Here is a 26,314-nt window from a genome sequence, read left to right as displayed (position 1 = left end):
TTGAGCAACTGTAATGAAACAGATTTCCCCTCTGGGATCAATAAAGTATTTCTGATTTTAATACATGATCCCTTTAGGACAAAAAATAGAAAACAGTCATTTACCTTTTAAAAGCCTAACAAAAAAGCAACTTTATCTTGCCGGCAGAAAGCCCTTTACAGGCTGAAAGCATTTATATAGACCTAAGCTCTCTCCAAAGCCACCAGACTCCTTCTACCAAAAACAGTCATTTTACCTCACAAACACAAGGTCTCACTATAAGGCTGCAGGTAGAAAGGGCTGTCTGACGGCAAGGTAGAGTGGTGAAAATATTCTAAATATAGGGGGCACTTAAACTGATGTTGATCTTTTTAGGTGGCTAAATAAGTTTTTCTGCAGCCCCCCTGTCCACGGTAATGCATTACATAGCTTCTGTGCCAACCACTGTATACTGTACAGTGTACACAGCCAGCAACTGAATGTGTTCTTACAGTATGTTGTTATTTATTATGTTACAGTTGATGGTTGGTGTTTGTGCTGTATTGAGTTGTAACACTTGGCTCTATATTACTTTTGATGGTTGTTTTGAATGAATGGGTTCCCCTGGCTAAATAAAGGTTGACTCCAAAAATGAATAAGCAACCTGGAGTTTCTTTGGTTAAAATTAATTCTATAATATATTCAAATCTGACTACTTTTGAGGCCAAACAAATCAATTATTTTTTCCTCCAACAGAATTTTCGGTGTCATTCATGTTGGTTAACACTAAAGTAATTTATGGGTGCATACTTTCCTAATAATTGGGAAGTTATGTAATGAATAAATGTTTATTTTTTTTTATAAAAGAAGAAAATATATTTAAACAGCTGACTAAATGCATACACCCTCCATGATAAGGTCTACACTGTACAATGGCAGGACAAACGATAATAAAATACTAAAGTGGTTGAAAAGCCACTTTTACGAGTGTCCACGAAGGAAACGGCCGCCCGTTGTGAATTCTGGGTAATGAAGTATTCCTGCCTTGTACAGTCATGAAGCTAGTTAGCTAGCCTCTGAGGCTCAGAAGTGCGACCAGCGGCTCAGTAGGTATCTAACCCAGCACAATGATGAATGGAAAGACGGTGATAGTGACCGGCGCTAACAGCGGGATAGGGAGAGCCACAGCAGCGGGCATCGTGAGGCTCCAGGGCCGTGTGATAATGGCCTGCCGGGACATGAGCAGGGCTGAGGAGGCGGCCCGGGAGATTCGACAGGAGACTGGAGCCGACAGCACACAGCTGGTCGTCAAACAGCTGGACCTCGCCTCGCTCGCGTCCGTACACACTTTCTGTCGAGACATAATGAAGGTAGCTGCTGCAGAGGGCTTTCTGTTCCACAGCGGAGTTTGCTTTGCAGGCGTCGCTAAGAAGTGCCTGCACTAAAAGAACGGCTAGCCAAACGTCATTCAGAAAATGTGCATTTTTTATAAATCTGACCGATTATTGTAGAAAGTACCACGCGAAATTCAACTGTTTATTGTACGCTTGGGGAAAGGGGATTTGGCTTACATTCGGCTTTACAAATTTCACGCATTTAAGTAACAATTTTCAACTCAATTCTTCATCCAGTAACTTGAGATGGAAAGCTAATGTCGAGTAGTTGTATCAGGTTTGAGTAAAACAGGTGCTGCTCAGTTGATTTTATGAATGCCGAATTAAAGAACACGCATCCATTTACAACAGTACATTTAAAGCACGTCCTCCTTCACAAATAAACCAAGGTTTATCACGTTAATTTCATAGAGGCAGATTTATGAATGGCGTTCTTATAGTTTAGGACTAACAGTACCTGTCATTGTCAACATTGTTTGACAGGTTTCTGAATTCTCAATCCACTCTATGGATAACTTATTGCATTATACACCACTGAATGCTTGAATTTAATTAAACTACAGCAGTATTTCTGTCTGCTGGAATATTATGGAACACTATAATGCATCTAAGACATTTTGATATCTATTGTAATAATAATAACAGGGTTGGTTGTCACACTGCAGCAGGTCATTTATTAAAATATATTTTTGTCATATTTGCTGAAACTTTCACTATATCCTGAGAGTAGAACATGAGACAGATAATCTGTGAAACAATCAGGTTCCTCTGGTTCGTTCCAGCGCTCCTCGTTGTATTTTTAAGAATCCACTGGGTCTGAACGAAAACACAGATTATCTGTCTCATGTTCTACTCTCAGGATATAGTGAAAGATTCAGCAAATATGACAAAATATATTTTTATAAATGACCTGCTGCAGTGTGACAATCAACCCTGTCCTCCCCTACACTATGCTTTAATACTGACTGTTAGCCTATAAAATTGACTTCATGACTGTACAAGAACGTTGTTATTTTTAGAGAAGTTACCTACTGCAGCTTTAATCCCTCAAAAACAATTCAGGTAGGGATGAAGTGACCTTACTGTCTTTAGCTTATTCTGTTCTAAAGATATGGCCCAGAATCAGAATCTCCTCTGTGCTGCTGTACAGGAGGAGCCTCGGCTAGATGTGCTGATCAACAACGCCGGCATCTACCAGTGCCCTTACACCAAAACAGAGGACGGCTTCGAGATGCAGTTCGGGGTCAACCACCTGGGCCACTTCCTGCTCACCCACCTGCTCCTGAACCTGCTCAAACGGTCAGCTCCCAGTCGCATAGTGGTGGTCTCCTCCAAACTCTACAAGCGCGGTCAGATCAACTTCGAGGACCTGAACAGCGAGCAGAGCTACGACAGGGCCTTCGCCTACAGCCGCAGCAAGCTGGCCAACCTGCTGTTCACCTGCGAGCTGGCCCGTCGGCTGGAGGGCAGCGGCGTTACGGTGAACGCTCTGACTCCAGGCATAGTGAGGACTAATTTGGGGAGGCATGTTCACGTCCCGGTGTTAGCTAAGCCCCTGTTTAACCTGCTCTCCCGGGGCTTGTTCAAGAGCCCTGAGGAAGGAGCTCAGACGTCGGTGTATTTGGCCTGCAGCCCAGATGTGGACGGCGTGCAGGGCAAGTGCTTTGCGGATTGTCGGCCTCAGGTTCTGCTGGACAAGGCCACCGACCAGGAAGTGGCCAGCAAACTGTGGGACATTAGTGAAGTCATGGTGGGCATAACCACATGAGATCTAGAATGAATTCATCCAAAACAGGCTTATCATTACAGAGGCAAATGAACTGTCTGAAGTAATGAAAGATTCCAGATACTTAGTGCCTTGCAGCCACAGAGAGTGTTCCAAAGCACAATGGTGTCACACATTTTATTTTTTTTTTTCCAGATACAGATGCTTCATCCTCAATCAAGTGCTTCACAAAACAGTAGGAGTACAGCATGATAGAATAGTTTGTCTGAGGTTCTTATCTACAGTGTGTTACCTACAATAGATGGCGGTCAACACGCAACAAATTTGGAGCATACAGCATACGGGGATCCCCGGCCCAGAAGCAGAGCAATGTACTGCTGTGGACGAGGGATGCAGAAAAATGTACTTTAGCCACCTAAAGAAAATCTTATCAGTTTAAGCGTATATGCTTCATACATTAAGGATATTTTCACTGCTTTACCTCGCTGTCAGACAGCCTTTCTCTGTAACCGTAGAATCTGCAGCGCGTGCCGGCAGCTTGCTGGTGTAGGTACCAGATCAGCTCAGGGTCCACTTTGGCTAACGTCAGCATCTGAAATCTGCCTGTCTCTGTAGTGTATGGTTCCTGTATGTGTCACACATACAAGTTGGAAAATGAAGTGTTTCTGTCAATCTTTGGTCTCTCTAAAGCCACCAGACTGCATTGGAAAAAAAATTTAAATTGTGATTTAGCAGAACTCTGGAGTTTCTGGCCTGCCACTATAAGGCTTCAGTTTCCTGTCAGAAAGGTAAAGCAGTGACAATATTCTAAATATAGTGTACATTTAAACCTATATTGATTTTTTTTTTATGGGGCTAAAATATGTTTTCCTGCAGCCCCTGTCCACAGCAGTACATAGCTGAGCTTCTGTGCTGATACTCATGTCTGCTTCTTCAAACTAGAGGCTTACCACCGTATACTGCAGGCCATGCACTGACTATGTATAAGTAGCTCATACAACCCCACTTTAAAATAGCAGAACTAAGCTGAAGTGTGGTTTCCTGCAGCCACTGGTTACTGGTGCGGCTGCCATGGTATTAGCTTAAAGCGGTCACATTATGGCTGCAGGTCAGAGCACGGAGCTGACAGAAACATCTGGGAACATCTTCATCTTCACTTGCGTGATCATCAGTCATGCATCTGCTTTCAGTCAGCGCTGCCATCTTTGTATTTTCCAATTGTAAAGACGACTGACAGAGTGCCCCACTCCCTCTATGTTAGAACTGTCTCTGATTTAGGTAAGGGTCGGGTCTTTTTTTCATTACTTTGCTTCGAGTTACATAAACATGTTTTTTGACAAAACCCTGTTTTCATTAAAGGGCCTGAAAGCACATTTTCTAAATCAGCTTCTTCCAGTGAGTGGTAGGCTCGTATAAGAGCACGCTACTTCCTGCCAAAGTGTTTTTTTTCTTTCTGCTCTTTTCCCCAGTTTGTAGTGGGCGGAGCTTAGTTGGAAAATGTGATGTAACATATTTCCGATCATGACTTAGTTACTTTTGAAATAAAAATGTCATGACATTTGATATCAAATGCAAAATGCTGTCTGAACCATTGACAGTATATATAATGGACAGAGCTTCCGGGTATGAAAGGTGAAGCCAACCCAGAAGTGTCTTAAACCTGCATTCTATGTAAATTCATTTGTAGAGCCCAGCCGATATGGGATATGAGACCAGTACCGATTGTAGAGGGTAAAAATTCACGGATTACCAATATGGTAGCCAGATGAAAACAGACCTTTTCTTTGTGGATTATGCACTGATGTGACTCTGCAAAGGCACCCAGAATGCTGCTTTCTTGAACAAATAACTTATGAAAGATTAGTTCAGTTAAATATTTCTAATCTAGTCATTTCTGAAGCGGCTTCTTCTCTCTTACTCTGTGCTGCTTGCCACAGCATTTTAAATCACAGCTCACTCTGCTGGATAAACTTTGCAGTGAAACCAATATATCACCATAAGCATTCATTTCTGCATTATATACCGGGGAAAAATACCGGTTTTCATATTGCGGTGTATTGGATAGCATATATTCCGATACCGATATGTCTGCGAGTATCGGCCAATAATATCAGCCAACCGATATATCAACAGGGCTGTATTCCTTTACATAGATAACAGCTGAATGTATGTTTTAAATGGAATACTGCCCAGTTAAAATGGAGTATGAAGAGATCCATGGTCATGCCATGACACTGAACAATGTGTAGAACTGTTCTGAAGTGATTTAAATAAATGATGTATCACAATCTGAACCTCATTGATGTTAATAATACATGCTTTTACTGTAAGGAAGCAGTGCTGTGATTATCTCACGTTCCTAGAGTGCAGGAGAAACTACTGTGGCCGTGGAACTCGCCAGTGGATAGAGTTTGTTTGGCAGTGGGCTACATGGCGGACTCTGTAAAGGAGGACCTGCCCACTCTGTGGACATAAAACGTCTCATTCTAAGGTAACAAAAACACAATGATTCTTATTTTCAGGTGATTATACACTAATGAAAACATACCTTTAAATATTAAATTCCATTTCTGACAGTAGATCCTCCTCAATGCCACCTCACATTTTCTATATGAGAAAAGGAACACAATCTAAAAGCCTTTTAATAACAAGTGTAATAACATTTGGGTCAGAGCTTTAACTGAGAAGATTTTCTCTTGCGTTTCCTTAAATAACCGAGCTGTCTGAAGGGCTCGTACTCAGAGGTAGGTCTGTTATCTCATTGTGCTCTAAGCCTCCATAATCAGCGGTATATAATAGAATAATGCCCAGCGACTTGCTTCATTTACGGACTGCCTCATTTACACACAGGCTCCAAGGGAGGAAGAGGTGGATGAGGACGAGGAAGGGGGGTTTGAAATCAAATTTCTTCAGGGGTTAGTTAGGCCTCAGTCAGCCATGCTGGTTGCTCTGAGAGCAGTCATTAGCCGGGAATGTTTTCTCTCCAGGTCACCCACAGATAGAGCACTTCTCCCTACGTGAAGTGGTAGTGAGACCCCCAGGATTCATAATGACTTTCCCACCTGTACTCTTCATTAGGACATTTTCTGGATCATTTATAGAGAGCTGGAAAACAAGGTAGAAACACAGCGGCAGCCGCTTTATCAAATCCATCTCACACAAAATGCTCCTGGGGCGTTTCAATGGCAGCTCCATTCTATTTGTTTTACAAATAACTCCAATTAGCGCAATTACAGAGTTTAATGTCCTTAATCGGTGCAGTGATATTGATAGGCAATGCTAATATAGATGTGAGGGCCTCGCATGGGCTGCCCCAAAGGTCCAACACATAATGGTTCAATTAAAAGTGCATTAAATCTGTCTTTTCCTCAGCTTCTGTTGGACTGACTGCAGGTCTCCAGAAATAACCAACTAAACTGAAATAAGCACAAAATGTTCAGCACTGCACACTATTTTATAAGTTACACTGTTCTCCTTACATGTTGATATACTGAGCTGTCATACTGGCTGTTTTAATGTGGTTTATAGCCACACAACTGCTGCAGCTCGAGAGACAATGTGTCAGTCGTCCACCCCTTTGGTACGGACTGAAATATCTCAACAACTAGTGGATGGACATAACAATTTAACATACTACCTTTTTACGCATTATAAAAGATCAGAGCTGGACATAGCACATTTGGTGCCCTAGATTTAAAAAATAGTTCAACAGTAAAATTTCTGCACATTTATTTGTTATTAACAGGAGCACGAAATCAAAAACTACTGTGCTCCTTTAAATTTTAATTAAATAAAAAACATCATTACATAATAAGTAGTTAATTCATAAAAACAGCATTTTTTTTAAATAATCAATATATAACATGCAAAATAAAAGATTGTTATTAATAATAAGTACAAAATCACTTTCTCAAGAACTATCTACACTCCACTCCCTATCATCACACCTGACTTCAAGGTCACTTATTATAGCTTCTTACTTTTGAAAAGAGTAATGAGTAATAAATTAAATGTTTGAGTAATTAGCCCAAAACTGCTATCTTACCATCATGTTTAAGCTTTTAAATAGTCATTGATGTGTGTGAGTGCAACATGCATGACGTGAATTGTAGCAGGCTGCTAGTGAAACTAAATATTACAGGATGCGAAAGTTCTTTTAAATTACATTTCAGCAATGTCATAGTTCAAATATTTTCATTTGAAATTATGTAGGATTTGGTATATGTTATCCGCGTACCACTAGAGGCAGCTCACGTACCACCAGTGGTATACGTATCATAGTTTCAGAACCCCCAACTGGGTGGCGCCCTAGCTCCTGCCTATGATGCCAATAGTTCATTTAAATAAACAAAAAATAGGTATTCCATTTGGACTCTTATCAGTGGAGGTTTTGTTACTAAAGCCTTGCTTGTTTTTGCAGGTTAACATCCAGCAAAATGTCTGCCGTTTGGGGAAAGAAATCACTTTGCAAAGCATTCACTGTGGTAATAATACCCACCCAGAGACCCAGCACACGAGGCTGCTCCACAGCCTACTGCTCTCCAGTGGCTGGCCTTACATCACAGCTGATGTTAGACATGATGGTGCAACCGAGGCCACAACAGTCTACAGCAACACAATTAGAGAGGGTGATGAAAATCTTGAAAGAATGTGTGAGAAGGTTATAGTTTTACATATCAAGATGTCAGTGTTGATAGTTTCATGCCAGAACGCCCAGCTATCCCCCAGATACAGCTCCAGCAGTGCAGCAGTACAGACCTCCAGAGAGCAGCTGTTAAGATGTAAGGAGCCGCAGTTGAATATTAGACATTAAATAATGTGTAGAGTTTAAATGTAGTCTCAGGAACAGAGTCAGACCAGCTTTATGCTAACTCCTAATCAGTTTTACTATTAATTTAATCTCGCCATGTACGCTTGATGGCAAAGCATCAAACAATAACACTATTGTCCTCAAAGTGCTGCTGATAGCAGGCCTGTTAGGTTTGCTAACATTGGTGGCAAAGTGTTAAACAAGTAGTAGGAAAACATGTTAAACTGACTAAGGTTCACTGGACTGGTGGTGAAAGTGAATGAAGGGCTGCTGGCAGGTGTGAGATGTTTCTGTCATGAACAGTTATGACAACACATCCACAGATGTAGAGGACATTTGCCAGTTTTGAAACACCAATATTACTGTCATCCACTACCACAGTTGCAATGGTTCCCGGAAACCCTTCACACCAAACTCATACGTGAGGCCGGGGCAAATCACATCCAGCGCCCAGACAATAAAAACTGGCACTCCACAGGGATATTTACTCTCCCCATTGTTCTTCTCTCTCTACACAAACAACTGTACCTCAGGAGAACGGTCTCTTAGGCTCCTGAAGTTGACAGATGACAGCAATAATCAGCTTCCTCCTGGACAGGGATGAGTCTGCATACAGATGGGAGGTTGAACAGCTGGCCTTCTTAGTGCGGTCAGAACAACCAGGCAACAATAATCCAGTCTCTTATCTGCACATCCATCCCTGTTAGGATCTGCCACCAAACAGGCCAGACAGTCAGTACAGCAGAGCAAAATCAGGATCTTTATATGTCCAGAGTCAGGAAACCGGCAGGGAACATCACTGCAGACCCATCACACCCTGGACACAACCTGTTCGACATTCTCCCCTCTGATAGGTTCTACAGAACACTGTACGCCAAAACAACCGAACATAAGAACAGGTTAATTCCACAGAACATCACTCTGATAAACAGTTAAATCATACAGTCCACTGGTTCTAAAACTATGGTGCATGTACCACTGGTGGTGAGCAAACTACCTCTAGTGGTACACAGAGGAATCTCTGAAATATATTTTTTAATGAAATTAAATAATTTAAAACATTATAATAAGGGTGTGAAGATTTAATGATACTGATACATTTAGTGATTACTGATACAAGTCGAACGGTTTTAATGTTATAGTTGCAGCTGCAACGGTACACGGACCCCTGGATCGATCTAAATGTACCACAAACAGGTCAATGGTCCGATTCTAAAGTTATCAATCAGTTGACTGAAGCTGCTTACAGTCTCCACTCTTGTGAAAGGTAAAAGGTCAACGTGAGGAGCGATGAGAGTAACCCTAGCGTAACCCTGGCTCGCGATGTCGGCACATAAACAAACATGTCCAACAATACCAACACGATTTCCAGTGCACCATCAAATCTAAAATCTATAGTTTGACAGACATTTGGAAGGAAGAAAAATGGACAAAAGTCTAGCCATTTCTAAGATCTGTCAGCAATGAAGTCCAGCGGTAGCAAGACAAATCTTAACACTGAGCTGGTGAGACGGCATGGTGACACCTATGCAGGCGACGAGGGGTCTGCGGATGCTAATACAGCTAGCACATGCAAGAAGACACAGAAGACTTAGCTCCAACTGGGAGAGGTCTAAGGTAATCACTGCAGAAAATCTTTTTTGTGTCTATTGGAAAACTACATGTAATTCTGAAATAATACATTTGTTTTCCATTTTTCCTCATGCCATAAAGAAAACAAATACTTGGCATTCCCTGGTTTTTAATAAAATATATGTATTTGAAGGTAAGCAATGTCACTTTTATAGAACTGGCTTATTCTAATTTATTGTATTGTTCCATTATAAAATGCATTCCTGAATCCTATCGTAGCCCATGTATTTGGATATGTATCGGATCGTCTTAGCAGGGAGAGACACACACCCCTAATTATTATACTTTAAAAATAGTACAACATTTCAACTATGTTTTGTCTTAAGGGGCTTTGCAATCTGTTTCATTCCTTAGATCCTCAATTTGCATTGGAAAAACTCCTACAGCAGTTCAGAAGGACGAGAAAAGGCTGAATTACCACCCTTGAACAAGTCCCTGAACCCCAACTGCTGGGATGGAGCTTCTCAGTGGCCAGCAGGTGTGCTACAGTTGTCACAGGGCTCCTCATAATGAAGTTCATAATACAAATAGTGGGTTTTTTCTCCATCTATTACACCATAGGTGCTACGGATGACTTCATGGCCAGTATGGAGAAGAGGAATGATTACAACGACCAATAACTCTCTCAACTTACATATTACAGAAGACAAACAAGTAAAAATCCAAACCTATTCTTTAAATTCTCAGCTTTTCAGTTGCTACACTGTGGAGTTTTTCATTGAGTGATTTAAGCACTAACAGGTCTTGACTCCGACATCTTCTACTTTCACCAGGAACAAAGTGCCAATTCTTTATCTGCGTCTTTCATCTTTCCAAACACTGGCTGGAGCAGCACCAGGCCAATGGCAGGCTGAAGGAAAACAGCCCGAGTATTTAGTTTGGCCCAACTCTCTGCACATCCAAATGTGTTCTGTGCTGCTGTAGTGCTGCCTCAGACCACCATACTGAACTTTTCAACTTTCCCCCGAAGTCTAAGAAATTATTGCAAGCTTTATTGCAAAATAATTACAAAGCTTAGATTTGAAGCAAAGTAATTGATGAGTGATAAAGTACATATTTGGATTTGCACATAAAAAACATTAATTCTTTTTTTATTTAATGACACAAAATGGGTGAAACAAGATATTGGACAGTGGACATAACAGCCCGCATTGGGTAACTTGACAAGGTTGACACGCCATGGTGAAACATGCATTGAGGACATACATATGACAGCAAAAAAAATGTTAGGTTCAACACACACACCGCAGCAGTGTTATCATCCATTACCAGCAGTTCCCTGCCATTAACATAGGCCACTTCCAGTGGCGGACTCAGGCTGTTTGAGGGGCACAGGAAAATACATGAAAAGGGCACCAGCCCCCCATGTGCACCAGTCCTCGCATCAGTGAATACAATACCTACCATATGTGGGTTTTAAACTGTAGGACATAAACCCCTGCTTGTTGCTATACGCCAAAGTTTACATAAAAATACAATGAACATGACTTCAGTGTCCTCAATTGTAGCTACCCCCCTCCAATATCCACTATATGCCAAATCAAAACTAATTAAAACCAAACTGATGATAAAAACGAACACTTGAACATACATCAATAAGAACTACCTACAATGACAGGAAAATGTGTTTGACATGTACTTTGAGTTTTTTAGTTTGGCCCATCTGCTTACATGGAGGCAGTGGGCTGTATGACCTATACTGCAGTCAGCCACCAGGGAGCAATTGAGATGTATTGGCTTCACTATTGGCAAGCTGTCATGTCGTCCATCCTTATGTATGTCGATGGCCAAATGGCTGTGATTGGCTGGTTGGCCATTCAATCAATCTAACTTGTCCAATAGTTTGTAATGTAATGGGAATTCATTCTCTGAAGTACTACTTTGACAGATTTTAGTTTTGCTTCATCTCTGAAAGAAGTGACAGGGATGGAATCATGTTTCTGTGAAAGTGCAGGTGTCGCAACACCTGCTCTGTAGCACCTGCGGGGGCAGCACCCCTGAGTATAACCTCCGGCTCGGTTTTCAGCTCCACTGCCGGGCTGAGATAATCACTATGTTGCTTGTTCCATGACTTTAGCCTGTATACTGATGCAACCCTCCAGAAAACCCTCTGGGCCCATCAGAAGCAGGAACTCAGTGTATTCCAAGCATAACTGATCCATATTGCATCCTTGGAAAATGAAACATGAATACTGTATAAAACTGCTGCAGGGCGTAGGGAGACGGTTCAGAGCAGATTAAGCAGGTCTCGCTGGTTAATGATGGGCTGCAGTGCACCGAGCGGAGATCCCCGTCAGCCTGTGCTCTGACGAATGAAAGGTGAGCGGGAGCGAGTTGCTGAGAGGAGAGAGCCCATGAATCATCTGGAAGAGTTTAGTGTAAAGTAGCAGGAGAGGCGGGGGCCCAGGGAGCGCTTGTCTTCAGCCTACCGCTTGGCCAGAGGGATTTGTTTTCTTAAACCAATCCAAACAGTCAGGAGAAGAGAGAGTGGGCCTGCTCCTCACAGTCCCACCGTGGGACTGTCCTTCCCTTTCCCTCCTCTTTCTGTCAAACATACACACATGTTCCCTAACATATATTCTCTCTGTACGGTGCTGTAGTCTAATATAAACACACTCTTTGGCTGTTGTTTATGCTATCACTTCAGCTAACTGTCTTCTTTTCTCAGCCTGTCGGAGGGTGAATGTAGAGTCGAGAATGTTGCATGCTTCCTCGGATACAAGGGCTTGAGCAGAATTAACCAATTAAAGGGTTATGTTGTGGTTTAGGTTACACAGGGTTAAGGTTGAGGTTGGGGCCACACTTAGGGTTAGGCTCTGCCAATCCCAGCTGAGGGTTACAGCCTGGAAGGAAGTTCTCTTTGAGAGTTCCCAGCAAAAAAAAATGCCCTGTGAAGTATTTCAGCATGTACTGAAGTTCACAGTTCTTACTGAAACTATAAAATTAGATCTGTGATCACATCTACCCTCTACTGAGGTGTATACTTAGTATAAAAACAGGTGGCCTAGATCCAGGAACACCATAATACGAATCACTGTCCTGCACTGCCTCCCAAATATTTTAAAGGACCAGTGTGTAGGATTTAGTGTCATGTAGTGGTGAAGTTGCAGATGGCATTTAACTGAACACCACTTGCATCTGCATCTGATGACCTGGGAATGTTAACAGGCTGTAGGTGTGTAGGAAATACAAAATACCCATTCTGGGCTACTGTAGACACATGGCAGTTCAACATGGTGGAATCCATAGAAGAGGACCTGGTTGCTATCTGTATGCTTACCACTAGATGCCACTAAATCCTACATAGTGCTCCTTTAATCAGTTAAACAAAGCCCCACTGTTTGTAAGTACAGCCTCAAAGAGCGGAGAGCATGGTAGACTCCTAATCTTGCTCGGTTGGATGGCTGGTCTTCAACCCATCTCTGACCTTATCACCAGTTCTTGTACCCCGGCCCTCAGCCCACCCTGTTCAATGTGCTAAGCACTTAAAGTCCATCATTTCTGTCAGTCACGATAACATTTTACTCACCCAAGCAATTGCTGATCTGGGAACATAATGACGGGACAGACACTGCCCTTCCAAGAAACACAACAGCATCAGTAAGTTGTTAACTGCCTACACATGACACATGTTTAGGTTTAACTGAGAAGGACGTCAGTGGTGTATGACTAGGTGCATTGTTATAGTAGCATAAAACTAGTACTCCGAACCAAGGTTTTGTTACTAAACTTAAATTAACCATAGAGTTTGTTATGTTGGTGAGTAGGGATGTTACGAGAACTGATACTTGAGTTCTAATTGATACCACAATTCTCAAAGCCTGACGGCGCTAATTTTTTCTACAGAGGATGCAATAAATAAATGCCATGGGATGAAGAGGGCCTGTTGAAGGCCGCAGCTGTACAGGTTCTACTTACAAAACTGCCAAACTGTTGACTACTTCAGCAGCAGCTAACAGTGATATGGTTTGGCCTTTGGACTCATTGTAGTGTATCACTCAATTCTTTCTTTACATCTTTACTGCAGTTTTTTCTGTGTATGGGTAATTTTTAAAAGAAATGGAAAACAAAAAATTAGAAGTCAGATGATCAGACAACAAACTGTTTATCCACATTACCTAAACTACTTTATTTACGAACTTCCTTTCGTCATTGCATTGAAATGTTGCTAATAATCCCCCATTGTACAGGGAAACTGCACGCACAAAAACACAGTGAGTACAGTTGTAAAAATTGTTACGGAACTTTACAGGTGCCCAGGTTGAGGCAATGTTAAAAAAGTTCAACAAAAAAAAACAGTGCTGAAAGTTCTTTATTTATAATCTGTAGACATGAAAGATGGGAGAAATAAAACTGGCATAAAACTGCCATACATCTCTTCAGACTCTTTTAGGAGAAACAGACGTATAAATTGATGCATAGTGGGAAGCTGGATCAAGTGTTGAGTCTGGAACAACGGACATCTGTTTTCCTTGCCGTTTAATCGTATACAAAGCAAAAAGCAGGATTTCATAATGAGGATATAATTCTCTGCTAAATTTGTTTTTTTTTTCATGCAATTTGAAGCAAATATGTGAGTGCGTTAGCTGTCTGTAGATGGAGCTCTTGTGCCTGCTTAACCCCCCATACTACAGGAAAATTGTGTGCACACGACTACAGTAAGTACAGTAGGTCAAAGTTGAAGCAGGAAATGGGTCTGGAAACTGTGAGGGATGTTTAGACAGTCTGAATTTCACAGTTCAGCTTTGTTTTCCCTTTCCAAAAGGTTTGACCAACCAAGGTTTATTTCCAACCTGTCTGATTCAGGAATCTCTGGTTACCACACCAAAGAACTTGATTTAAATCAAGGTGTTGCTGTGCTTTTAAGGGTCAATTACAGATTAATTAGAGGTATTTTATGGATTGTTGCTTTATCGCAGCTTTAGTAAATGAAATAGGGTTGTGGTGCCACTGCAGTCTCTCACACAGAGCAGAAACACAGAGAGAGATCCCAGTCTTGGTATTCCATCCCTCAGAGGTCGACCCTGTCAGCTCACGCAGCACCTGAGGGACTGGATCCACCTGACTGATTGGACCAGGACCCTTTAGAAGTAACCCGTTGTTAATATCACAGTGAATTGTGTCGACATCCGCGCCCTCCCCCGCCCGCTCTCCCTGCTCTTAAAGCAAGTTGTCTGCAGAACATCACTGACTCTGCAGTTGTCAGAGTCTGCTCGGACATCCATACATCACCCAGGCTGTGTGAAAAACGAGTTCCTTTTCTTCCTCTGAATCCACAGCACTATGGACTGTGACTGTTAACATCCTCCTCTCTTCATGTTTACACCCACAGCTTGTTCCCTTTTTAATACTGAGCTTAGAACAAGACCCGGTACAGCAGTGTTTCTGCAGCAAAAGGACAAAGCAGTGTGATGGAAGAGGCTTAAAAGACTACAAATGTAACCATATAACAAGTTTCTGTCATATTATCGGTCCGTAACACTGTTACACATGTGGAGCTGGGGAGAAATGTGTCCTCACTCTGCCAGTGAGAACGGTTTTGAAATTGCAAAACTGTGGCTTAATGTTGTGGCTCCCTCTAGTGTAGCTACTTTGGAGTAGTGGAGCCAAAAAGCTTTAATTTCTATGAAAACTCTGATGAACTGACAGACCAAACTCTCTAAACAGAATGCAGAATTACTATCACACCCCCATCCACACCTGTCCAGTGTACACTGGGTTGCTGATCAATGAATCCTTCATCTAAATTGAAAAGATCATAATCCAGTCTGTCACTGTGAGAGCCTGGTCCACATCGCAGAGAAAGCAGATTAGTTAAAAAGTTAAAAGGATAATCTTGTCATGGTAAAGAGATCCTGAGAGTTTCTTGGAAAAATGTATGGTTCTTGTTTGTTTGCAACAGATGTTTAAAATGTAACACTCAGTACAAACAAGTGAAGGAGACAGCTGTGCGTTTAAGGGCACAACACATACTCATGCTGAAGGTGGACTTGTTTTGTTGGACAATTTGTTTTTTGATGATATAACTTGATATAACTGATGATATTTGATATAACTGGATATCATCTGCATAACAGTGAAAGTTAATGGCGTGAGAAAATCACAATAAAACTCAATATTCAGTTGTCTTCCATAAATTAGCTGTCCTGATCCCTGGCTGGATCAGGACAGCTAATTTATGTAAGGACAATGCTCATCAGACTGTTATGGCCTCCACGTAATCCACTATTTACTGATAATGAACACCTCAAAGGGCATTATCCCGCTTTTACCATCGTCACTTGCCAAAGAAAAAAAAATCTGATCATTATTTCATGATTTTATCTAAATGAAGGCCAAACTTTTCGGCTTCCTTTATAAGATAGAGAACATCGCCTGAAGCTCTGTGATATACAGTCGTTTAAAGCTGTGGTTCTTAACCTCTTTTCACCACCATTCAGTAGTATCTGCGAGCCAAATTGCCCATTTTTTCCCTAGGATGGTGAAGCCATGACCTACGCTACTCTGCCTGTAATTGGCTAGTACTCGCTGCCTTTACTGATTAGATTGGTTAACTTTAGGCATGATGAAGCCAATCGGAGGCAGAGAAGGGCGGGTCATGCCGAGGTAAATATTGCTCAAGACAAATTCACTTTTACAAGTTTACTTCAAATGATTTGCTTTTAGGATTTGTAATGAACCGGTAAGATGAAGCGAGCTATCCAAACAAAAATTTAATTTGACAATTTCAAACGTCCTCCCGAATCAACATCAGCCAGCAGCTCAGCTAATGTTAGCGATGCTACACCGGTACAGTTAAGACCAATGTCGGCGCCCACTCTGCCCCCCACCCCCGTCGGAGAGGAGGCTGTCAGTGAAGGAGATGCTGCCTCTTCGCTCACAGCCTGAAACACCATGTTTGCCTCATCTATATTTTACATTCATGCAGGCTGCCTGTGTGACCAGTAATACCTATATATCTAATATAAATATAATATATCATATAATATCTATCTATCAGCTGTTCAAAGACAGTTTACAAAAAAACTACTGACTTGTCAAGTGAGAGAATAGGTGTCATTCCAGGAATAAGGAATAGTTCACTCAAAATGCATAGTTGTCTCTCACTAGTCTGTGGGCCAGTATTGGTTCAGTAATTTCATAATCCTTCCTCCCTGAGATCAAGCAGCAGAAATTATGTGACAATGAGCAAATACTACTGACGGATTAAACTAAATAGAGTAGTCTTACATGCCACTGTTTCTAAAACAGGGTGTTTTTCTGGGCTGCGTTAAAAAAGGGTAAAAATTTAGAGTATACCCACTTTTCCAGGGACCGCTACACCACTGGAAGGGACCCCTTTTCTATCATTGACAGGGGGGCCATGGCTCATTGCAAAGGGGGCGAGGAACCTTGTAGAGCCTATTGGCTGGGAGGGTGGAACAGAGAGAATTGCAGATTACAGTGACGTGTTCTACTTCATCACCATGGACAGCCAACACAGCCTTTGATCAGGACCAAAAAAATCAGGCCCGACAGTATAATGGACAGAGCTTCCGGGGTCTGTGAAGTGTCTTAAACCTGCATTCTTTCTAATGGCCAGCAGGGGGCAGCTCCAAGGGTTGCAAAAAGAAAGTCTGATAGCATTGAGTCTTTTGAGTTTATGGTCTCAATCTCTATATGTGAAGTGTCTTAAACCTGTATTTTATGAAAAGCCCAGCAAGGGAAGCTCTATTGGCTGCAATAAAAACAAATACCATGCAGTTTTATTGAGAATGAGCAGACTTCTGAATTGATTTATGAGCTCAGTAAAGTTTCCTAATGAGTGTATGGTCTCAATCTCTAGTTTCAGTCTTCTTCCATACAGCATGATGTTCATTTAGTAAATGATAGCCCCATTTAGAGTAAAATAGACCATAAAGCAGGGTATGCTTTGGGGCGTGGCTACCTTGTGATAGACAGGTCATTCTCGGTGAGTCTGTCCAGCTCAACGCACCAAACTCAGATCAAACTGTCAAACTAGGCAGTGCTGATCGAATATGGATCCACATTCTGTTACTGCGTTGACTATTCATCTCCTAAAATCCTTTCAGAAACATATTTTAGTGTACTGTTTATCTGTAATATGAGATTGTGTGTGACCAGGCGAGCTGCCATTTTGTTTCCTGCAACAGATGAGTTGAAACATTGCTGCCAATGAGAGCAGCTCAACTCGCAGTGTGTTACCTCCACTGGGTCTGTCTGTGAGTGGTACTGTCATGGTGACGGCCAAAACACCAAACTCAAGGCTTGGGAATGGGTGACGTCAAAAAATAAAGTAAATAAATACTTTAAAAATGTAATAGTTTATTACAAGCTTAAATAAACTATATTGTGTCTATAATATAGTGGAATTTATTATCAAAATTATGAAATAACAAATTCACTCATTAATTACTATGGTAGCCAATGTGACGGAAAAAAATATTCTGTAAGTCATTATAATGAGAAACTACTCAAAATATTGACTTTGTGATACTTGTGATACACTTTTATTGTTGATAAAAGCAGCGAGGTAAACAAAAATGCAGCACACAGGCTTTTAAATCTCCCAGTGCTGCGCCTGCACCCAATCACCTCAGAGTGGCTAACGCGGGCCCTATCAAGGGGGTACTGAGGGGGTGGAATCAGCGACAATGCATCCAATGACAAAAATGTATTGTCACTAATGGTCACTGAAATGTTTTTAAGCTCACCATGTCCAGTATTCAAAATTCAAAACATTAATTCACAAATATGTTCTATTTTTTGCCAAGCGGAGCCAGCCAGTCCTGTGCCCATATGCAAATTAGCCATGTGCGCCAAACAGAAGAAAGACATAACATGGCTAGCAAGTGAAAGCTAAACCAGAGTGTATCACTCACACACTTTGGGTTCACATCCAAAAAGGTGGCACTCAGAGATGAAGAGGCACCGAAAGACGATGCTGGTGCAGCTAGCACAGTGGGCCCACTCGCTACCAGAACAGAGGATCCTCTCCCACCCAGTGACTCCCCAGAAGAACAACATGAAGTTGAGGCTGAGTGCTCCGAGGACGCAGCAGGTGCTGAGCTTAATGGAGCCGAAGTTGGTAATATCCACAAATCTGACCATGCATGCGCAGAAATAATCAGTCACATTGCCAAGGAAATGCGCTGCAAATTCGTCTATGGGTGTCAATCACAATTGATGAAAGCACCATTCATGGCAGTCCCTATCTAATAATCTACGTAAAATGTGATGTCAGCGGTAAGGGGGATGTAGACAATGTTTTCCTGGATCTAGTGGAACTTACAGATGGGGTTGATGCTGAATCCATTTATAACTCAATGATGGCAAGTCTACATAAAGCTGGAATGGATGATGACTTTTTGAAGACGCACCTGATAAGCATTGCCACCGATGGAGCTGTGGTGCTCACAGGAAAAGCCAGTGGGCTTGTCGTTAGACTCAAAGAAAAGTTTCCCAACGTGCAGTCTGTTCACTGCCTGGTGCATAGATGGAAACTACAGGGCACTGCACCGGGGAAAACATTGGAAAGACTGTGCACAGCAAGTCGCATGTATCTCCCCACGTCAGCTGAGTGCGAACAAGGCTTTTCCGCAGTTAATAACACAGGCAACCAGACGCGCAACAGGTTGCGCAAAGACAGCCTGTCTTCACTCCTGTTTGTGGACCTCAGCGGACCTCCTCTGGACAAATTCGACCCAGTTCCATTCGTCAGAAGCTGGATTAAAGCAGGACATCGCCTCTCTTCTTCCTGGAAACCAGGACGACAACCACAAGAAGTCGAGCCAAGGCATCTTTGGTCTATTCTAACTTAAGAAAAGAGGCTATTTTTTCAATCTTTGCAGTGACTGAATTGTGATGATAGAACTGATTGTTGTGCATAAGATGAGTGTGTACAACTGTGCGTGTCTCCTTTCCGGCTTCGGCATACTGCATGGTTATGTAGGCCTTGTGGTTGGTTGTGGTCTTAGTGAAGCAGCCTAGCCTTGGAGTTGGAGAAGTTGGAGTGATTGTGTGCGTGTGTGAGTGCGTGTGTGTGTATGTGTGGGCATGTGTGTGTGTGAAAGAGAGAGAGAGAGAGACAGAGAGAGAGAGAGAGGCACCCGCCTTGTTGTCTGTCAGCGTCCGCCGTGGTGCTTTTTTCAATTTCAGAGATGGCCTGTTTGCACGGTTAGGCGAATGTGCTTTGTGTATGTGTTCAATGATGTATCTGTCTCATCGTATTTGCTGTAGATGGAGGGTTAAATAATGTCACGCGGTCATACGGCTCTCATTTGCAAGTGCACTGATTGCGTGCCAGTCTCCGATAGGCTGTACCTGGCCTTTATTGAGTTGATTGCTCTTGTAAGTGCCTTATTGTTGTGTCTGCATTGTAATGCACAACTTTGCCTCTCCTTTAGCCAATGCAACCTCCTATGTCAGTGTTGCTTTACAAATACTATAGCATATTGGATTATCAAAAATTGTTAAGTGTGTGCGTGTGTGTGTTGTCATGTAGGCTATAGACTGATTGTCTTGGCTTGTATCCATGAAATTGTGTAATGTTATAGGCCTACTGCATCGGGAGATGGGGACCCCCCAGATATTGACGGGTATTTCTAACACTGCATCCAGGTGAGACATTGGGAGAGGCAGCGGCGGTAGGCTGAATGACGTCCACCTTCCCGGTCCTGCTTCCTTCCTGAGACTGGATTTACCTCAACAAGTCCGCAGTCGGCACAAATGAAACCCATGCAGGTGGGTCACACCAGCCTCACGCCGGAGGAAGCTCGGCATGTCCTGGACAACAACCTCATCAGGAATTTCCATCGCCACAACCCTGACCAACCCTCCAAGACTGCCACTTCCGCCAGGGGGGCTTCAACCGTCCAAAACGCGATAACGACGACGATGTGGGCTCCTCCTCTGACGTGGATGAAGCACAGCAAGGTACTGAGATGGATACTTCTCGGATGAGTATTATACATATTATATACATTTTAAAATAATTATTAAATAATAATACATTTTAATTTTGTCATTTTTATTTGTATTGTGAAAACAAAATACATATAAGATTAATTAGTACTTCATCAGGAATGTTTCTGTAACTTACAAATTATGTTAGTGTCACTTAAAATTACAGCGTAAGCTGCTTCCTCAAGAATCTTACTTTAAGTTTATTTACATATTTCTGTTGGTTAAAATAACGTACTACACTACAGTGCATGTAGAAATTGTAAAGTATGCAATGTTTGTATGTATGTAAACTGTAAAACTAAATAATAATAATAATTGGATCACAAAACAAGACATAAAAGAAAGTCAGACACACCTCAGTGCAGAAATGACAGAGACTGATATTAAAACCAAAGACTAATGCAGGGATACTAGTATGTAAATGTAGTAAAACAAAGATTATGTGCTGGTCTGATTCTGGTTTTTTTTTTTTTTTTTTTTTTATTGCCACAATCAAGACACACAAACAAATCTCATTCAAAATATTCAGTTAAACAACAACGATGCATGCTCAGTCAGGCAGATTGGGTCAGCCCGGGGCAGTCACACTATCTGCACCCTGCTTGCTCTGCTACAGATCACTGAGTAAATTATTACTCAGTATTGGTTCTTTTAACTGCATACTTTTCTAATGCAAGGACTGTTTAGAGTGTGAAGGCTCTGTGAATTTTGTGTTCAGGTCTTTAAAGTTTAGATCTTTAACAACAATCAAAAGTTTTCTTCACAGAAATTAACAAAATAAATTGGCCAAATGTGTATATTTGTATGTTTTCTTATACCCCTTAAAAGTACTCTCAACCCCCCGTGAAGCTTCGGCGACCCCTAGTTGGACCAGCATGTAGGATTCAGTGGCATCTAGTGGTGAGACTGCAGATTGGGATCAAAGACTCAAGGGAAGAAAAGAGAAACTAGGTCACAAAAAAATGTGAAAGGCCCTCTCTGTCTCCAGTGTTTGGTTTGTCCATTCTGGGCTATTGTAGAACAGGGTGGTTCAAATGATGGACTACAGAGGATCCACTCGCTATGTAGTGATTACATACTGATGAAAACTTACCTATGAGTATTATATATTATATATATATTATATTCCATTTCTGCCAATAGATCCTCCTTAATGTTACACACTGGACCTTATAAACAAAGTGAAAGCGTTACCTAAACAGACAAATAGAAAGGGGTAAAAACAGAACTACCCTTTAACTCTGAAAAGGAAGTGAAAAAACATTTTGAATTATAAAGATTTCCTTCTAGGTTCAATCTGGTGATAGCTAAAATACAGTGAGCAGTGCAAAGAGCCCATAGGACAGAGCGCAGGGGTACGCCACCAGCAGCTGCTGGCCCTCCATAGCCAGGGTGGAGATGAAGATCTTGGAGGCGGAGAAACTACACCAACAAATCCCTACCAAGGCCAGAACTGTACCCAGGATGCCTCTGTGAAAACAAAAAGAGCAACTTAACTATTAAAGTCAACCTGCCCTGAACTCTCTGACTTATTATTGATGAGGATGCTGGTGCTGGTTAAATGGTGGCATAAAAGCATTTTAAAGGTGCAGCTAATAGAGTTGCAAAGTGGGAGGAGTTCTTTAATGCAGCTCTGGTTCCCGATATAAAAGTCATTATAACCGAAGACAGTGTCTGTGACTCACAGTTGGACGCTTCTACAAAATGAATTTTCTGTTGTAACTCTCCTGGTTAAATCATTTGTCCCAAAAGCTTAACGACGATGTTAGAAAAATGTCTGGTTATTTGATAAAAAAGTCAAGGTACAAGTGCTGTGCACAAATTTTAAATTTCTCAGCTAGAGTGCTTAAATATTTGATTGTTCTTGGACGTGCCACGGCGCTTCGGGTGGATTAACAATAATGACCTCCAGACAGTGGAGGCATTTTCTGGAGATTTTCTTTGCTCTGAAATTAAGGGTTTAACGCGACAGTCGTCACCGTTTAATTTTTGCGGCAACTCCCCCAACACTCATAGGCCTACACATTACCATTTACCATTTAATGCACAACCACTGAATGGACTTACTGTAAAGAGTAGAACACAGCGAGTGCAGAGAGGGCCACCATGGGCAGAAGGCAGTAGCCCAGGACACTGGCCACACAGCCGAAAGACACTGCCAGGGAACTCATCAGACTCAGCAGAATGTACATCCCAATGCAGGCTGTAGCACTGGTCCCATACACATAACCAAAGTGAGCTTTACCTGCCTGAATGTATGAGAATAAAGAAACAGAGACTTGTTAAATCTCACTGAACAGGGCTCCAAGTAAGGGTCATATACTCGGTTGAGAGAGACAGTAACATACGCACCATCATTAAAGTCCCCCCCAGTGCAATGCAGAAGACGACGGGACCTGTCAGATCAGTCTCATTCATGATGCTGCCATCTGCAGTCTTAAAAGGGTTCAACACTGTCAATGCCTTCTGCCAGATGTGGTCAAAATTAATGCCAAGTTCTAGATGATGAACAGAAAAGAGAGAAAACACAAATGTGAAAATCCAGTTTTGTACTTGGTGGTACTTGGCTGGTCATCGAGTAACTCTTTCTGGTTATTAGTATGGAGTGAAGCCCCAGTGCCATGTGGCTTTTATTTGAAGTGTGTCTACAGGAATGTTGCTTTTAGTGATTAGTTCCTGGTGGCTGGTTCCCCAGCTGTTTCCTGGGGTCAGCACATCTGACCCTTTATATGAACGGACGACTGCTAGCTAGATTTAAACTAATACAACATGGTTAGTTATGATGACCCAATGAAAACATACATTGTCAAGCATTTAGCTGTGAAGAAACAGATGACCTTTTTACCCTCAAGAAGGGGAGGTTCCTCTTCGTAAGAATCTGTGCCCGTGCTTCCTACAGTCCCAGAAGGCATTGCAGGTTGGTAGAAGTGTCCAGTGGACTGTTGCTCCATGGAAGGATCCAGAGTATCTGGCATGAAAGCCTGTGATCCACTGAAAACAACACAGTAGCAAGAAAAAATATTGATATAAACCCTCACTGTAAAAGTATAGAAAAGAGTGCTTTTCAGGTAGGAACATTTATTTTGTTGTACAGCCTTGTGTTGTGTACAGTAATCATACATACTCCCTTGGTCTTAGGTGTAAGCAATCAGTAATGTTCAAGTCATTCCAGGATTTATTTAGTGTAAGAACTACAATTTTCTTCCAAAACCTGCCACCCTACTTATACCAGAATGCCTTTGGACAGCCCCAGTGAAAATACCTCAACTTCTGGCGCCCTCAAGTGGACTTAAGTTTACCACGTTCATATAAGGATTTACTTTATGATCTACAGCAGGGCTGCCAAACAACAAGTCAACACAGTACAATAGGTATTTGACTATTAAGTTTGGGCTGCCCTGATTTACAGCAAAATTCATATTTTGTATTGTATTTCAATGAGAAAAACCAACAAGATGAGAAAAATAGCTTCAGTTGCTAGGTTACTGACATAAAGATAGGCTAAGCAATATTGAATTGAGTATTTAGGATTTCCTAACCTGAGATAAGATAGGATGCAGTAAGATAAGACAGGTAAGATAAGCCACAATCTATAGCTATCCTCAAAAGTCTGAATACTTACTCATCGTAATATGCAGGACTTGAAGAATTATAGGTCTCGTAGTAGGCCACAGCCTGACCCTGGTCATCTATGAAATATCCTGTCTGGTAGAAGTCCTGCTCAAACTGCTGGAAGTCCCCCATGCTAATCAGAAGAACATAGTCAAGACAAAATAGCACACAATACAACAGAAATAAAGAAAACACTCCATTAGTGCAGAGAGAAGAACAGAGGCCTCCATCAGTCATTCAGTCCTCAGGATGTGTATAAGTAAGGAATAATGACTATCTATGACTATAATATGAATAATAATATCAGGATATAATGGACGATGTGGAGGCCAAAACCAGCCAATGCACAGAGGACCATGAAGCTCATGCTATGGTCACTTGGCAAAGCAAGAAAAAAAAAGATCATTCATTTTTATTTTCATACGTTTTGCATTCTTTTACAAGTTGTTTTCCTGGTATCACCTGAGGGTTTGACTAATACCTGGAAGAATCATTACCATCCCATAAAATTATAATGCAATGGAAACGTTGTTCACTACTCCAGTGAATAGGAAAAACCATAGGTACAACTTGGCAATAGGAGATGTTTCAAGTTCCCTTCGCTCATAGAGCATTTCAGATAGGAGACAGAGAGCTAACCTGATGCTAACAAGATTCAAAGTCAGTAACACTGCGTATGGTCGACAAAGGGTTAATATCATTTGACACTATGCTGAACAACAAGACTAACTAGCTATCAGACATGTCATTGTCCCCAAATCAATATCAAGACTTTGACAAACAAAGGACTGGCAGCAGATGGAAGTTGCGAGTCGAACAGTGAATGGGATGTGAGATGACTAACAGAAAGTATCAGAAGTTCAGTTTTCTTTCAGTTCATTCCAGCGCATTCATTTAGAACAGACAGTTTGACTGGTGCATCCTTCACAGCTGCTCAATGCTTCCTAATTCTCCCTGTTGTTAGTCTTGTTAGCGTCACAGCACTCATGTTTCTTTATCGTTCCCAAAATCAGTGAATCAGACTCTTGGGCTCACAGCAGGAACTAACATTAATGTCCCAGCAATTATTACCTAATCCTAACCCTGTGAGAAATCTCTTCTCAACTCAAGTTTCTATCCTCATTCCCTCACCCTGCAGGCACACATAACCACTGATCATCAAAATAACAGTCAAATTATTAACATTCAAAATGATTCTGACTGGCTCTGGTTGATGGAAAACAGTTTAAAAGTATCTGAGTATTAGTAGAAGTATTAAAGCATGCGGGCGTACAGGTCACACCACAACCTCTTCTGGGCTCCTCAGTAAGCTCACCTGTTTACAGGTAGTGTAGAACACAGCCAAACAGTGCGGAACACTTCCTCCCAGCCACTTCAGAGTTGTGTAGTGTCGTCAGGGCAGAGAACATGTGAGGCCCAGTCTGTTAGGATATTCTATTAATAGTTGGCTATATTTAGGCCTGGTCTCAGGGATGTGACAACTGCTCGGTTCTTCTTGGTTCTGTTTCTACAACTGAAAGTGCAAGGTCTCAGTGTATGCTTGATGTGTCTTTACTTAACAACAGGTACTGTCAGAATATATTACAATATACTGCACACAGTGTACAAGTAGAATCAACCAGCAGAGGTGACGTACCGCAAATTGAGCTGCTCTCATTGGCTGTGCAGTTTCAACTCATCTGTAGCAGGAAACAATGGAGGCTGGCCTGGTCAAACACAATCTCGTATTACATTTATATCTGATCAGCTCTGCCTAGTTTGACAGTTTGATCTGAGTTTGGTGCGTTGAGCTGGACGGACTCACTGAGAATGACCTGTCAATCACAAGGTAGCCACGCCCCAAAGCATACCCTGCTTTATGGTCTATTTTACTCTAAATGGGACTATCAGTTACTAAATGAACATCATGCTGTATGGAAGAAGGCTGAAACTAGAGATTGAGACCATACACTCATTAGGAAAGACTCAATACTATCAGACTTTCTTTTTGCAATCCATGGAGCTGCCCCCTGCTGGTCATTAGAAAGAATGCAGGTTTAAGACACTGGTTTCACTTCACGGACCTGGAAGCTCTGTCCATACTGTCAGTGTGCTACATACATAGACAAGACAATTCAATTCATAGAATAACATACAGAATAAACTAATATACAGTTATAGTATATGTAAGACTGCTTAACTTTTCCATGGCAGTCGATCATTTTTATTTATGTATTT

General features: G+C 41.7%; 2 protein-coding genes across 2 annotated transcripts; one reads left to right on the top strand and one right to left on the bottom strand.

Annotated features, from left to right (window-relative positions):
• The first annotated feature begins 976 nt into the window (after positions 1-976).
• Positions 977-5,372, top strand: LOC127354328 (retinol dehydrogenase 14-like). The gene is made up of 2 exons (XM_051384186.1): positions 977-1,328; positions 2,503-5,372. Exons 1-2 carry the CDS (start codon positions 1,086-1,088, stop codon positions 3,118-3,120), a joined length of 861 nt encoding a protein of 286 aa, XP_051240146.1. The 5' UTR covers positions 977-1,085; the 3' UTR covers positions 3,121-5,372.
• A 15,572-nt stretch (positions 5,373-20,944) lies between these two features.
• On the bottom strand, positions 20,945-25,573 carry zgc:123321 (Protein YIPF5-like). Its single transcript, XM_051384284.1, has 6 exons — positions 25,413-25,573; positions 24,108-24,230; positions 23,331-23,476; positions 22,838-22,983; positions 22,553-22,734; positions 20,945-21,955 (listed from the first exon to the last, which is right to left on the bottom strand). The coding sequence occupies exons 2-6, from the start codon at positions 24,227-24,229 to the stop codon at positions 21,793-21,795; spliced, it is 759 nt and encodes a 252-aa protein (XP_051240244.1). The 5' UTR covers position 24,230; positions 25,413-25,573; the 3' UTR covers positions 20,945-21,792.
• Between the last annotated feature and the right edge of the window lie 741 nt (positions 25,574-26,314).

This window comes from Dicentrarchus labrax, unplaced genomic scaffold (assembly GCF_905237075.1).
Source record: "Dicentrarchus labrax unplaced genomic scaffold, dlabrax2021, whole genome shotgun sequence".
Taxonomy (NCBI): Eukaryota; Metazoa; Chordata; class Actinopteri; family Moronidae; genus Dicentrarchus; species Dicentrarchus labrax.
This window is presented reverse-complemented; position numbering and strand designations above follow the sequence as displayed.

Coding starts and splice junctions, on each gene's coding strand:
- LOC127354328 (XM_051384186.1), top strand. CDS start 1,086: ATGATGAATGGAAAGACGGTGATAGTGACCGGCGCTAACAGCGGGATA. Junction 1,329..2,502: donor TCTGTCGAGACATAATGAAG/GTAGCTGCTGCA, acceptor GCTGCTGTACAG/GAGGAGCCTCGGCTAGATGT.
- zgc:123321 (XM_051384284.1), bottom strand. CDS start 24,229: ATGGGGGACTTCCAGCAGTTTGAGCAGGACTTCTACCAGACAGGATAT. Junction 22,735..22,837: donor TGGGGGGGACTTTAATGATG/GTGCGTATGTTA, acceptor TCATACATTCAG/GCAGGTAAAGCTCACTTTGG. Junction 21,956..22,552: donor GCTGTGTTCTACTCTTTACA/GTAAGTCCATTC, acceptor TTGTTTTCACAG/AGGCATCCTGGGTACAGTTC.